This window comes from Erythrolamprus reginae, chromosome 3 (assembly GCF_031021105.1).
Source record: "Erythrolamprus reginae isolate rEryReg1 chromosome 3, rEryReg1.hap1, whole genome shotgun sequence".
Taxonomy (NCBI): domain Eukaryota; kingdom Metazoa; phylum Chordata; class Lepidosauria; order Squamata; family Dipsadidae; genus Erythrolamprus; species Erythrolamprus reginae.
In genome coordinates, this window is record NC_091952.1 from 20,217,080 (window position 1) to 20,231,438 (window position 14,359).

Below are 14,359 nucleotides of genomic sequence, written 5' to 3' on the forward strand. Positions count from 1 at the left end.
AGGATCACACAGAATTAGGTCTTTTCTCCTGTTTGTAAATAGCGCTCCTGTTTGAACTGTAAGTAAAATGCATGTTTGTTGATATGAAGACAATGTAATTCTTTAATAGGAACAATGGTCTTGAAGGAAATTAAGGAAAGAAGAGAAATTAAGATAAATAACAGAGCTGAGACCAATTAGTAATGACTGAGACTGTTGAATAATTTCTATTCTTTATCATGCTTTTTGCTGCATAAATAATTCATACTATACCATTACACCTGAAATCGTGGTTAGTCACAGTCGCATTTGCACCATCTTAAAGAGTCCACCAGAGTTTGTCCCATCAAGTGAATTCGTTGCAAGAATAGCTAACAGCCTGAGCACTATTCCAACAGTTCATAACGAGCCTTCTGAATAGCCCTAATCTTGTCATATCAATTTACTGTCAAGTTTTTATTAAATGTATATATTCTCACCACAACTCTATGGGGTAGAATGCTACTGTACAGTTACCATCAAGCAGACAGACACACATGCTTTGTAATAATAAAAAATTCTACCATGTCTAAAAATTCGACAGTTTTTGTGAACACACTTAGAGTCCTAATGAAACATTGTGCCTCAATAGAATACACAATTTTAATGGAGTTGTATAAACAGAACCTTGACCCCAAGCTACCTATGTTCAAGACTGATGTCTGTATGGATATCGAGGATAAATGTCAAGTTGATAGAAGCTTCTGCTCAGAAAGTCTTTATATCAGGATTCTTGACACTGGGGAGAATTCAATCATGTTTAAACATTGAGAGAAGACACTCTTGCAGGCCCCTCGCTCAGCATTGGCTGGAGGTGTGTTAAGAAAGACAGAGAGGGGAGTCAACAAACATCCCCACTCCCATATGGATGTACTTTATCTTGTCCAGGTGTTATGTCTAAATTTGCCGTTTGAACTATTCCAGTCTTCCTTTATACCATCGTGTCTCGAAATTGCTGTGTGAATTGAGATAATTCATCTGCTTGATCCTGAAGGTCTTTAACTGCTTCTGGACTTGGATATTTCATTGCAGCATTTTTGGTTGCAATTGCCAGGTTTTTCAACAAGCCACAAAATGTGCTGCTGCCACGCAAGACATCATTTCGGTTGGTCTTTTCAAGGGCTTCTTGACACAAGTTGTCCACCAGCTTTTGGCCTATCATAATGATCAGCTTGCTCTTGGCGATGAAGATTTCAGGAGTCCGATTATCACTAAGAGTTTTGTGGAAAACACCGATGGCTTTCTGGACAGCTCCAAAATACAGCTGGGAGAGGCTGGAGAGTATCATTCTGTTATCTGGATCTTGTTTACTGAGAGTCCTTTCTTTCATTGTAGGTGGAGAACTCTAGGGAGAGAATGAAAAGAAGAAAAACATTGAGAATTCCTACTATTTGGACCGGGAGTCACTGCTCACAGTCACTCATGCCCTCATCACCTCGAGGTTCGACTACTGTATCGCTCTCTACATGGGGCTACCTTTGAAAAGTGTTCGGAAACTTCAGATCGTGCAGAATGCAGCTGCGAGAGCAATCCTGGGCTTCCCCAGGTATGCCCATGTTACACCAACACTCCGCAGTCTGCATTGGTTGCTGATCAATTTCCGGTCACAATTCAAAGTGTTGGTTATGACCTATAAAGCCCTTCGTGGCATCGGACCAGAATATCTCAGAGACCGCCTTCTGCTGCACGAATCCAAGCGACCGATTAGGTCCCACAGAGTAGGCCTTCTCCGGGTCACGTCAACTAAACAATGTCGGTTGGCCGGCCCCAGGGGAAGAGCCTTCTCTGTGGCAGCCCCGACTCTCTGGAGCCAGCTCCCCCCAGAGATTAGAACTGCCCCTACCCTCCTTGTCTTTCGTAAACTCCTCAAAACCCACCTTTGTCATCAGGCACGGGGGAATTGAAATATCTCACCCGGGCCTATACAATTTATGTATGGTATGTTTGTATGTATGTCTGCTTAATAATGGTTTTTTAAAAATATTTTAAATTGTAAATTATTAGATTTGTTATGAACTTCATGGCATCGGACCAGAATATCTCCGAGACCGCCTTCTGCTGCACGAATCCCAGCGACCGGTTCTGTCCCACAGAGTTGGCCTTCTCCGGGTCCCATCGACTAAACAATGTTGTCTGGCGGGACCAAGGGGAAGAGCCTTCTCTGTGGCGGCTCCGACCCTCTGGAACCAGCTCCCCCCTGAGATTAGGATTGCCCCCACCCTCCTTGCCTTTCGCAAACTCCTTAAAACCCACCTCTGCCGTCAGGCATGGGGGGAACTGAAACATCTCCCCCTTGCCCATGTTGTTTTGGTGTTAGATTGATTGTGTGCTTGTTTTTTAATATTTTGGGTTTTTTTAATGAATTTTTTAGCTTAAAATTGTAATTGGATTGGTGGGTATTGGATTTGCTATTATGTATTGTTTTTACTTTGTTGTGAGCCGCCCCGAGTTTGCGGAGAAGGGCGGCATATAAATCGAATAAATCTAATCTAAATCTAATTGTGTTGTGAGCCGCTCTGAGTCTACGGAGAGGGGCGGCATACAAATCTAATTAATAATAATAATAATAATAATAATAATAATAATAATAATAATAATAATAATAATAATAATAATAATACAAATGTTGTGTAGCTTATCCGGGAAATCGTATCAGTGGTTATAGGAAGATCTTTTACACTAGTACAAGGGTATCAAACTCGATTTCATTGAGAGTCCCATCAGGGTTGTGTTTGACTTTGGGGGGCGGGGTGAGCATGGCCAAATTGATGTCATTCATGCAGGGGGTGCCTTTGGTACCCCAAGCACTCTCCCAGTGAAAACAGACTGCCGAACTCCATTTTTCAGCTGTGACAGCCTCCTGCAACTCTACCAGCGAAAACAGAGCCCAAGAGGGCCACACATAGACTTTGCAAGCTCTGTTTTCACTGGCAGAGGCACCGCAGGTCAGTCTTTCACTGTTTCCAGGGCAGCCCCATGGGCCAGATCCAATAAAGGGCAGCCATTCGCAGCCCTACTGGAATGCTCCAGTGGGTGGGGGAGTGCGCAGGCACGCACCTACCCTTCAAATTCCTGCGCATGCGCAGAATCATGTACCAAAGCAGTCCCTCCCAGGAGTCACCAGTGGGAAGACATCCTCAGGAAAGGAGAGCAGCTCGTCAGGGAAACGACGTTGCTCCCCTGTCACCCGCATCGCCTGCTTGCCAGAGTCTCCCCGACGAGCTGCTCTCCTTTGTGGAGGATTTCTTCCCACTGGTGGCTCCTGGCCGGGATTGACTGCCACCACCGGCCGGCTGCAGCAGCAGCAGCGGTGGCAGAAGCACCCTGGTCAGACCCACCCGGAAGCCACCAGCGGGAGGAAATCCTCCAGGAAGGAGAGCAGTTCATCAGGGAGACTCTGGCAAGCAAGCGAAGGGGAAGCGATGCTTTGTTCCAAGCATCTACTACTCTTTCAGTAAAAATTTTTTTTACTCACGTTGCTTCTGATTTCCCCCCCAACTAATAATAATAATAATAATAATAATAATAATAATAATAATAATAATAATTATTATTATTATTATTATTATTATTATTATTTAGTAGATTTGTATGCCGCCCCTCTCCGAAGACTAACCTCAGATTGTGCCCCCTTGTTCTTGTGTTCACTTTCCTATTAAAAACACTTCCCTCCTGAATCTTATTTAACCCTTTAACATATTCAAATGTTTCGATCATGTCCCCCCTTTTCCTTCTGTCCTCCAGACTATACAGATTGAGTTCATTAAGTCTTTCCTGATACGTTTTATGCTTAAGACCTTCCACTATTTTTGTAGCCCATCTTCGGACCCATTCAATTTTATCAATATCTTTTTGTAGGTGAGGTCTCCAGAACTGAACACGGTATTTTAATGTGGTCTCACCAGCGCTCTTTACAGCGGGATCACAATCTCCCTCTTCCTGCTTGTTATACCTCTAGCTATGCAGCCAAGAATTCTGTTGCTTTCCCTACCACTTCACCACACTGTTCACCCATTTTGAGGCTGTCAGAAATCACTACCCCTAAATCCTTTTCTTCTGAAGTTTTTGCTAACACAGAACTGCCAATACAATACTGTACTCAGATTGAGTGGTCCTCCGAACTACTCAAAATGTCCGCTACCAATTCTCCAGAACCTGTCAGAACCTGCTGGATTTCACCCCTGATACTAATAATTTTAAAATATTGTCATTTGTAAAGTAATTCCAAGCACACCAACCTGTAGATGAGTAGAGCAGTCTTTGGGATCTGAAAGATTTGTCTCTGTTGAATAGAAATTATTTTCTTTTGCTTTGTCCAAACTATTTATTGGAACAGGATTATTTTCTTGTTCTTCATGACCAAATTTCTTCATTTTAAGCTCTACTCCAGCTTTAGAATCCTTGCTCATTTTATCTTTGCAGCTCTTTTTGAAAAGTAGCTTCCCATTAGCTATAATAATGGATGTAAATCTCTTAATATCATCAGGAAGGGTACGAGCCACCAAAACAAACTGATCCAAGTCATCTGGGTTATTCTGAGGTTTCTTAATAGCTAGAATCTCAAGGGACCACTTGCATTTGTTTAAGGCCTCTCTGGTTCGTACCAGAACCTGAAAGGAATCTGAAAGAATATCCAGCTGTTTTTTAATTCTTGCCTGAAGTTTACAGTCTGATGCCAAAACTGAATTTCTTTCAATAGTTTGAGCAAATTTCAAAAACTCTCCCAAAGACACCTTGATGTGATCGATTGCTCGGTGGATTTCCTCAATGTTTCCTTCTAAATACTCTGGGTATCGCCACTTACTGCTCACAAAAATCATTAGACTTGCAACAGAACTGGATACGCCATGCTGCAGCTTAGTCAGAGTGTCTATAGCCAACTCAAGCTCCATCGTTGTCTCTTTTATGAGTTCTTCTGAGAATGTTGATGAAATTGAAGAGGAGAAGGACTCGGAAGAAGAACTTGACAATGTGGATATGGTGCTGGTCCTGCTATTTTCACTTGAAACAGACAACCTGTCTTGGTCCACATTGCATTCTGTGGGTGATTGCAAAGGGATAATGTATGGGTTATCTCCTGGATTATAATTATTTTCTTTCTGCTGTGCCATTGCAACAGGTGTTCCTTTTGGAATATCATAATGAGTCAATTTTTGGCTCTCCTTTTCAATCCCAGTAAACAAAACTTTGGAAGGAACATCATAGTTGCTGGCTGGACGCTGCACCAATGTATCGCGGGTGGATGGTACATCATAAAGAGGAAGCTCTGGGCAAGTTAATTTCCTATGTATAGGTGGAATATTATACAATTTTGGATCTATCGATTTCCCGTTATTATTTATTCGAGATATTTTGGGGGTAGCAGAATCAAACCTGCTTGGTGGTACGTCATAAAGTGCATCTTTCTGTGGGGAATGATTCTGAGGAATTTGCATTAATTTTGCTTTGTCTGGTGCCACAGGTACATCATAGATCCATTCTGATTTCCAAAGGTTTGGTAACGTTTTGTAATGCTTTTCTGCAGAATTAGCAATGGGTTTAGTCAATGGTGTTGGGATGACATACACCTGGAAAGGAGAACAGAGATTGATAAGATTGCTCCTCCTCCTTGGTTTCTGTTCTCTTCATCTATAATATTTATATTTAGATAGATAGATAGATAGATAGATAGATAGATAGATAGATAGATAGATAGATAGATAGATAGATAGATAGATAGAAAAATAGATAGATAGATAGATAGAAAAATAGATAGATAGATAGATAGATAGATAGATAGATAGATAGATAGAAAAATAGATAGGTAGATAGATAGATAGATAGATAGATAGATAGATAGATAGATAGATAGATAGAAAAATAGATAGATAGATGTAGATAAATAGATATAGATAGATATAGATATATAAGTATAAATGTTTTCATGGATTTTCACGGGTACAGGTATGAAGGTCTTGGCATATTCAGGTTTCTTCCCGTGTAGGATTCAGATATTTCTGGGGACCTCATCGAAACGTCGCCAGAAATATCTGAATCCTACATGGGAAGAAACCCAAATATGCCAAGACCTTCATAGGTATAAATATAAATATAGATGATACAGATAGATAGAGATATAGAGATTTAGATTTAAATTAGAAAGAGATAGAGAAATGTAGAGATATAGAAATATATAGTACAAAAAAAATAAACCGACACATGAGAAACATAACGAGGTTCGACTACTGTAACGCTCTCTACATGGGGCTACCTTTGAAGAGTGTTCGGAAACTTCAGATTGTGCAAAATGCAGCTGCGAGAACAATCATGGGCTTACCTAGGTATGCCCATGTTACACCAACACTCCGCAGTCTGCATTAGTTGCCGATCAGTTTCCGATCACAATTCAAAGTGTTGGTCATGACCTATAAAGCCCTTCATGGCATCGGGCCAGAATAATTCCAAGACCGCCTTCTGCCGCATGAATCCCAGCGACCGGTTAGGTCCCACAGAGTTGTCCTTCTCTGGGTCCCATCGACTAAACAATGTCGTCTGGTGGGACACAGGGGAAGAGCCTTCTCTGTGGCAGCCCCGACCCTCTGGAACCAGCTTCCCCCAGAGATCAGAACTGCCCCCACCCTCCTTGCCTTTCGTAAACTTCTTAAAATCCACCTCTGCTGCCAGGCATGGGGGAACTGAGACATTTCCCCTGGGCCTATACAGTTTATGCATGGTATGTTTGTATGTATGTTTCTTTTTAAATAAGGTTTTTTTTTGGTGACTTTCAATTATTTGATTTGTTTTATATTGTATTATTACTGTTGTGAGCCGCCCTGAGTCTTCGGAGAGGGGTGACATACAAATCTAATACATAATAATAATAATAATAATAATAATAATAATAATAATAATAATACCACAAGTACAGATAGTCCTTAATTTATGGCCACAACTGGACCCAAAATTTATATTGCTAAGTGAGACATTTGTTAAGTGAATTTGCCCCATTTTATGACATTTCCTGCCCAAGTTGTAAAGTGAATCACTGCAGTTGTTAAGTTAGTAACACAATTGTTAAGGGACTCTGGCTTCCCCCTTGACTTGGCTTGGTCTGAAGGTCACAAAAGAGGATACCAAGACTCTGGGACATTGCAACCGTGATAGGTATGAGTCAGTGCCCAAGTGTCTGAATTTTGATTACATAACATGGAGAGATTTATTTATTTATTTATTTATTTATTTATTTATTTATTTATTTATTTATTTATTTATTTATTTATTTATTTATTTATTTATTTATTTATTTATTTATTTATTTATTTATTTATTTATTTATTTATTTATTTATTTATTTATTTATTTATTTATTTATTTATTGTTAGAGTTGAAAGGGACCATGAAGGCCATCGAGTTCAACCCCCTGCCCAAGCAGAACCCTATAGCACACCAGTCAAGTGGCAGTTCAATCTTCTCTTAAAAATGTCCAGAGTGTTGGAGTTCACAATGTCTGCTGGTAGGTTGTTCCATTGGTTGATCGCTCTGACCATCAGGAAGTTCCCCCATATCTCCATGTTGAATCTCTCCTTGGTCAGCTTCCAGCCATTGTTCCTCGTCCAGCCCTCTGGTGCCCTGGAGAATAAAGTGATCCCCTCCTCTCTGTGACATCCCCTTGTATACTTGTAGACTGCTATCATGTCCGCATAACAGAGCTTTACATATCTCTCTGATTCAGAACAAGTTATCTATTTAAGCATGATCAAACTTACATCTTCCACTGCAGAGTCTTGCCATGGGCAAGATCTTGGCTTTTCAGAGTTTGATGGGATATCATAAAGTTGCTGCACATTTTCTGGGCACCATTCCATGGAAGGAAATGTTATGGATTCCTTTCTAGAAGATGGTGGAGTGGCAAGATCCTAATGAAAGAGTTCAAGATTAAAAAATGTTACCACTAGCCATTAATTTATGTTTCCTTTATGCTGATAAACAACTTATACAGAGTTCTTTGATTTTGTTAAGTGTTATGGAATATACAGAGTGACCCTTGAGTTACCAAGGATGCACAGAGGAAACAAGATGGTAGATATCCAGCTGATAACCCAGAGAGACAAGTAGTAATTCAGATAACCAGATACATTAAGTGCATAAATATTATTTGCTTTGGCAAATAGCTTAGTCAAGAACAATCCAAGTCATACACAATTACATCAGTCAATACTTTCAATACATATACAGTGGTACCTCTACTTACGAACTTAATTCGTTCCGTGACCAGGTTCTTAAGTAGAAAAGTTTGTAAGAAGCAGCAATTTTTCCCATAGGAATCAATGTAAAAGCAAATAAATGTGTGCAGTTGGGGAAACCACAGGGAGGATGGAGGCCCTGTTTCATCCCAGGAGATTCCTAGAGAGGCCTCAAAGAGGCTCCTCCCCACCTTTTCCAGCCCTGTTTCCTCCCAGGAGATTCCTAGAGAGGCCCCACGGAGGCTTCTCCCTGCCTTTTCCGGTTACAGTTTCGGACGCTCGGGTTTGTAAGTGGAAAATGGTTCTTGAGAAGAGGCAAAAAAATCTTGAACACCCGGTTCTTATCTAGAAAAGTTCGTAAGTAGAGGCGTTTGTAGGTAGAGGTACCACCATACAATGTTATAAGCTTTACTTACAAAACCCATCATTTGAACACACAATTCTACAGTGTTGTACCACATGTTTCTTGACAAATCTATATTTTCTTTTTATGTACACTGAGAGAATATCCACCAAGACAAATTCCTTGTGTGTCCAATCACACTTGGCCAGTAAAGAATTCTATTCTATTCTATTCTATTCTATTCTAAAGTTAAAAGGGATTCTGTCACAATGCATTGAAAGGATATGAACACTAGATGGCAGAATATCTTAAAATAAAACAAACCGAACAATGTACAGTACCTTGAAGATTTAGATTCAAACAGATTTTGTAAATGAAGTGTTACAAAAGATACATTCAAACTCTTAAAAACAAAATACACAGCTTTAAGAAGCTTGTCCAAAATTAGTGCAAATGTGTAACAAAATTTAAAAAATGTAACGAGATCAAAGATGTCATAGGTTTTCATGACATCTTCAAAACATATGAAGAAGGGTTGCAGGAATTGGGTATGGTCAGTCTAGAGAAAAGAAAGACAAGGGGTGACGTGATGGAAGTAATTCAGTATTTGAAGGAATGCCATAAAGAAGAGGGAATCAAATTTTCTCCAAAACCTCACAGGGCAGGACAAGAAAGAGTGATTGGAAACTAATCAAGGAGAGAAACAACCTGGAATTAAGGAGAAACTGCCTAACAGTGAGGACAATTAACCAATGGAACACTTTGGCTTCAGAAGTAATAGGCACTTCATTTTTATTTATTTATGTATTCTATCTATCTGTCTGTCTGTCTGTCTGTCTGTCTGTCTGTCTGTCTGTCTGTCTGTCTGTCTGTCTGTATGCCGCCCCTCTCCGCAGACTCGGGGCAACTAACAACAGTGATAAAAAACAGCATGTAACAATCCAATACTAAACAACTAAAAAAACCCTTACTATAAAACCAAACATACATACAAACATACCATGCGTAAATTGTAAGGCCTAGGGGGAAAGAATATCTCAGTTATCCCATGCCTGACAGCAGAGGTGGGTTTTAAGAAGCTTACAAAAGGCAAGGAGGGTGGGGGCAATTCTAATCTCTGGGGGGAGTTGGTTCCAAAGGGCCGGGGCCGCCACAGAGAAGGCTCTTCCCCTGGATCCCGCCAAACAACATTGTTTAGTTGACGGGACCCGGAGAAGGCCCACTCTGTGGGACCTAACTGGTTGCTGGGATTCGTGCAGCAGAAGGCGGTCCATGAGATAATCTAGGAAATGTGTTTGTTTGTCAAACATGTATAAGATAGCAGATAGGGGGAGGGGGGATGCCAGCAGAGTCAAGTTAGGAATTTTCCAAATTTTTCATATGCTGAACTAAAAAATATCACCATCTGTTGTGGTTAGCTCTGGCCCAGCTCCTGCCCCAAGGGTTTACATTTTATCGTGTGGTGTGTGTCTTCCTGGACTCATTACCTTGTAATTACTGGCGGTTGAAACACACCCGCAGAACGCCATCCAAGTTATAGAATAAATCTAAATCTAGATCTACCCAATTTTTCAGATTTCCTCCATTTTATTTTCCAATATTTATTTATTTATTGGATTTGTATGCTGCCCCTCTCTGAAGACTAGGGATGGCTCACAACATATCAAAACAATGTATAATATACAGTATATATCTAAAAAAATCCAATTAACATAGCTAAAAATAACTTTAAAAACGCTAATGACATTAAAAATCATTCATTTCCATCCACACAGCAAGACATACTACACATGTCGGCTGGGGGGCTAGTATCTAATGGCCCCAAGCCTGACGGCACAGATAGTTTTTTTAACTTTTACAGAAGGCAAGGAGGGTGGGGGCAGTGTGAATCTCTGGGGGGAGCTGATTCCAGATGGCCGGAGCCCCCACAGAGAAGGCTCTTCCCCTAGGTCTTGCTAAACGACATTGTCTAGTTCAGTGATTTTCAACCTTTTTTGAGCCGCGGCACATTTTTTACATTTACAAAACCATGGGGCACATTGAGTGGGGAGGGGGCTAAAAAAAGTTTGGACAAAAAAATTCTCTCTTCCTCCCTTTCGCTCTATTTCTCTCTCCCCCTCTCTCCCTCTTTTTTTTCTCTCTCTCTCTCCATCCCTCTTTCTTTTTCTCTTCTTTCCTCTTTATTGTTATCTTTCTCCCTCCCTACTTCCCTCTATGTCTTTCTCTCTCCCATCTTCCCTCCCTCTCTCTCTCTCTCTCTCTCTCTTGCTTTCTTTCTCTCTTGTTCTCTTTCTCTCTTGCTTTCTTGCTTTCTTTCTCTCTCTTGCTTGCTTTCTCTCTTGTTTTCTTTTTCTCTCTCTTGCTCTTTCTTTCTCTCTTTCTCTTTCTCTTGTTTTCTTTTTCTCTCTCTTGCTCTTTCTTTCTCTCTTTCTCTTTCTCTTGTTTTCTTTCTCTTAGCTTCACGGCACACCTGATCATGTGGTCTAGTTGACGGGACCTGATGAAAGCCAACTCTGTGGGACCTAACCAGTCACTGAGATTCATGCGGCAGAAGGCGGTCCCGGAGGTAATCTGGTCCGATGCCATGTAGGGCTTTATAGGTCATAACCAACACTATGTGACTTTAATACAACCTTGCCAATAAAGGAGCGATGGCAACTATTCTCAACTGTCCACTTACCATGCCCACCTGAGTCAACAGGGATCCAGTATGCTGGGATGTTGGAATGTCATAGACGTCATTTCTTTTCTCCGGAGCTGATGCCCATGTAGCTCTCGGAAGAGTGAAGAGATGCTATGGAGAAGAAGGAAGAAATGATTAAATCAAAACGACATTGATATTACCTGTGAACATTTAATGAGCTGCTGTTCATAAGCTGATTTATTTTTATTTATTATTAGATTTGTATGCCGCCCCTCTCCGGAGACTCGGAGTGGATGCTGCATCAGTATTTGTTAACCATTTAATAAACAAGCGCTTTTCCTACACACAATTATTAACAAAAGTATTAGTTGTTTGCTCATGAAATTCCTGTGGTTTTTTTAAACCAACCTATCAATTGCTGGTGGATGAAACCAAGGTCACACAAAAGAAGCATAACGTACTTTGTGATTATTGAATGGTGTGCGGATTATAGAATTCAATCCAGTGAAAAGGTACCAAGATTTTAGGCTGCTTCATTTGAGCTAAGTATTTGGCTGATCCATCACGGAAATGGAATAAACCTAAGATTTTTTTTTTTTTTTTACAATTTATTTTATTAATTAATTTAGATTTATAAGCCATCCCTCTCCTGACGGACCCAGGGTGGCATACAACAATAAAAACAGATACAGAAATTAAAAATCCCAAAACGCCATACAACAATAAAATAGAATACAAGTTACAAAAGTTAAAAACCCCAATATAAAAACATGCCGGCACAGTCATGTTTTTAAAGCCTTTCAGAAAACCAGGAGGGTAAGGGCGGTGCAAATCTCTGGGGGTAGTTGGTTCCAGAGGACCAGAGCCACAACCGAGAAGGCCCTTCCCTGCGGTCCTGCTAGACGGCCCTTCCCTGCAGTCCCGCCAAGGGATCTAGCATCGTGCAAAGACATTTTCTGTGGACATGTAGCCAACATGACTATATACGGAAGCCTATAGAACATTATTATCCCATTGAAGTGGGTATCTATTTATCTAAATGCATTTGAATGCTTTCGAATGGTTAGATGGGCAGGAGCTGGAGCAAGAAGTAGATATCCGTTAAAATGTATCTTTAGCCATTTTACCAACCTTTTTTTAATTACAAGGAAAAGAAAGCAAAGCAAAGACAAATACAAATTTCTTGATTTTAAGTATCCCTTCTGCCACATTCCAAGTTAAAATTGAATGCAGGGAGATCTTGCAGATCTGAAATTCATCATTCTTTGAGGATAATAAAACCATAATAATCAAACAAAAAAAAAACACGTCCACAGAACCAGTAGTAAAAAAAATTGGATTTCACCACTGAACTGAAGAATGGATTATTATTATTATTATTATTAATTAAATTTATATTCCGCCCCTCTCCGAAGACGCGGGGAGGCTTATAGCATATAAAAACAGTATACATTGAGATACGATTAATTAAAATTAAATTAAGAATTGCATTTAAAAAACTAAAAAAAAACCTATTAACATACAGCTTGGTGACATAAATGAATCTTACAGAAGGCGAGGAGGGTGGGGGCAACACGAATCCCTGGGGGGAATTGATTTCATTATTTTATTATTATTTTATTAATTGGATTTGTATGCCGCCCCTCTCCGACGACTCGGGGCGGCTCACAACATATCAAGAAACATAACAATACATCTGGAATCCAATTAATATGACTGAAAAAAACCTTTAAAAGTTCTAGCATAATTAAAAATATTCATTACCATTCATTCCGCGAAAAACACTAAAACACTTGGTCAGGGGGGAAGGTCTCATGGCCCCAGGCCTGGCGGCATAAATAAGTCTTAAAGTTTTATGGAAGGCAAGGAGGGTGGGGGCTGTGCAAATCTCCAGGGGGAGATGATTCCAGAGGGCAGGGGCCCCCACAGAGAAGGCTCTTCCCCTAGGTCCTGCCAACCGACATTGTCTGGTTGATGGGACCCGCAGATGCAGTCCGCAGAATGATGGTGAAATATGAGTATGCCTTGGAAGGCCCATAACCGTTCACGCGGCTGCATTTTGGACATTTTGAAGTTTCTGAACACTCTTCAAAGGTAGCCTCATGTAGACAGCAGACGTAGAGACGTTAATTTTACAGGTATTTAGTAGTTCAATCATAAAGAATGTAAGGGGTTTTTTGGAGGGGGAGGATGGAACAACTGTGTTGTGAATTATCTGCTGCTTAGTAGGACATTTCAAAGAAGAAACACTAAAGATTGAGGCATATTCAGATTCAAACTTAATATTAACCACTCCAAACTTGACTGTAAAAAATATGACTTCAGCAACCGAGTTGTTGAAGCATGGAACTCATTACCTGACTCAGTAGTGTCAACCCCTCACACACACACACACACCGGCAAAATGATTTACAAATAGATGAAAGTGAAATGAAAGAAATAGTAGAAAATATACATAAGATTAAGAACACAAGAGTTAAAGAGATGAGAAGAAAAATCTTACATAAATGGTATTATACACCAGCACAACTTGCACACTTCCAGGGGAAAGAGAAAGGTAATTGTTGGCATGGTTGCCAAAAGAAAGGAATTTTCATGCATATGTTCTGGGAGTGTGTAGAAATTCAGAAATTTTGGAAGGAAGTGCAGAACGAAATAAATAAAATGTTAAATATTAATTGGAGAATTACAAAAGAAATAGCGATATTAATTAAACAAAGAGAACTAAGAGATTTTAGAGAAATAAAAACTGCAGCACTGGAAAGTGCTCAAGCGGTAGTGGTATTGGGTTGGAAAGAGTCTATAAAATGGACACTACAGAACTGGTACTGGTACATGGTGGATCACATTCATTTTGAAATCATGGAAATAAGATTAAACAACTTTGATGAAAATAAACTGGAGAAGCTGATGGCACGATGGAATAAGGTGAAAGGTTATATGTTGAGTAGAATCTGTGACGCAAATGTGAAAAATAAACTCCAATCACTCTTTCAATAATAACAAATGCAAAGTAGAGCCAAGGAAATATATATATATATAAACTAGTAAATATTTGAACCCCCAGCAATTGGTGGTGGTGGTGATGGTTATTGTCGGTCGGGTGATGGGCACACGCACTGTGCACTTTTA

General features: G+C 40.1%; 1 protein-coding gene across 2 annotated transcripts in view; it reads right to left on the reverse strand.

Moving 5' to 3' along the window:
* Positions 1–200: 200 nt before the first annotated feature.
* Positions 201–14,359, reverse strand: part of CASS4 (Cas scaffold protein family member 4) — a 45,556-nt gene continuing 31,397 nt past the window's right edge. Inside the window, exons 3-6 of one of the 2 annotated variants that reach the window (XM_070748793.1) lie at positions 11,264–11,377; positions 7,764–7,913; positions 4,257–5,585; positions 201–1,363 (exon numbers count right to left, since the gene is read on the reverse strand). In XM_070748793.1, coding sequence (XP_070604894.1) covers positions 950–1,363; positions 4,257–5,585; positions 7,764–7,913; positions 11,264–11,377 — 2,007 coding nt within the window. In that variant the 3' untranslated portion in view covers positions 201–949. The remainder of the gene's footprint in view (positions 1,364–4,256; positions 5,586–7,763; positions 7,914–11,263; positions 11,378–14,359) is intronic. The other variant, XM_070748794.1, reaches the window with a different exon arrangement.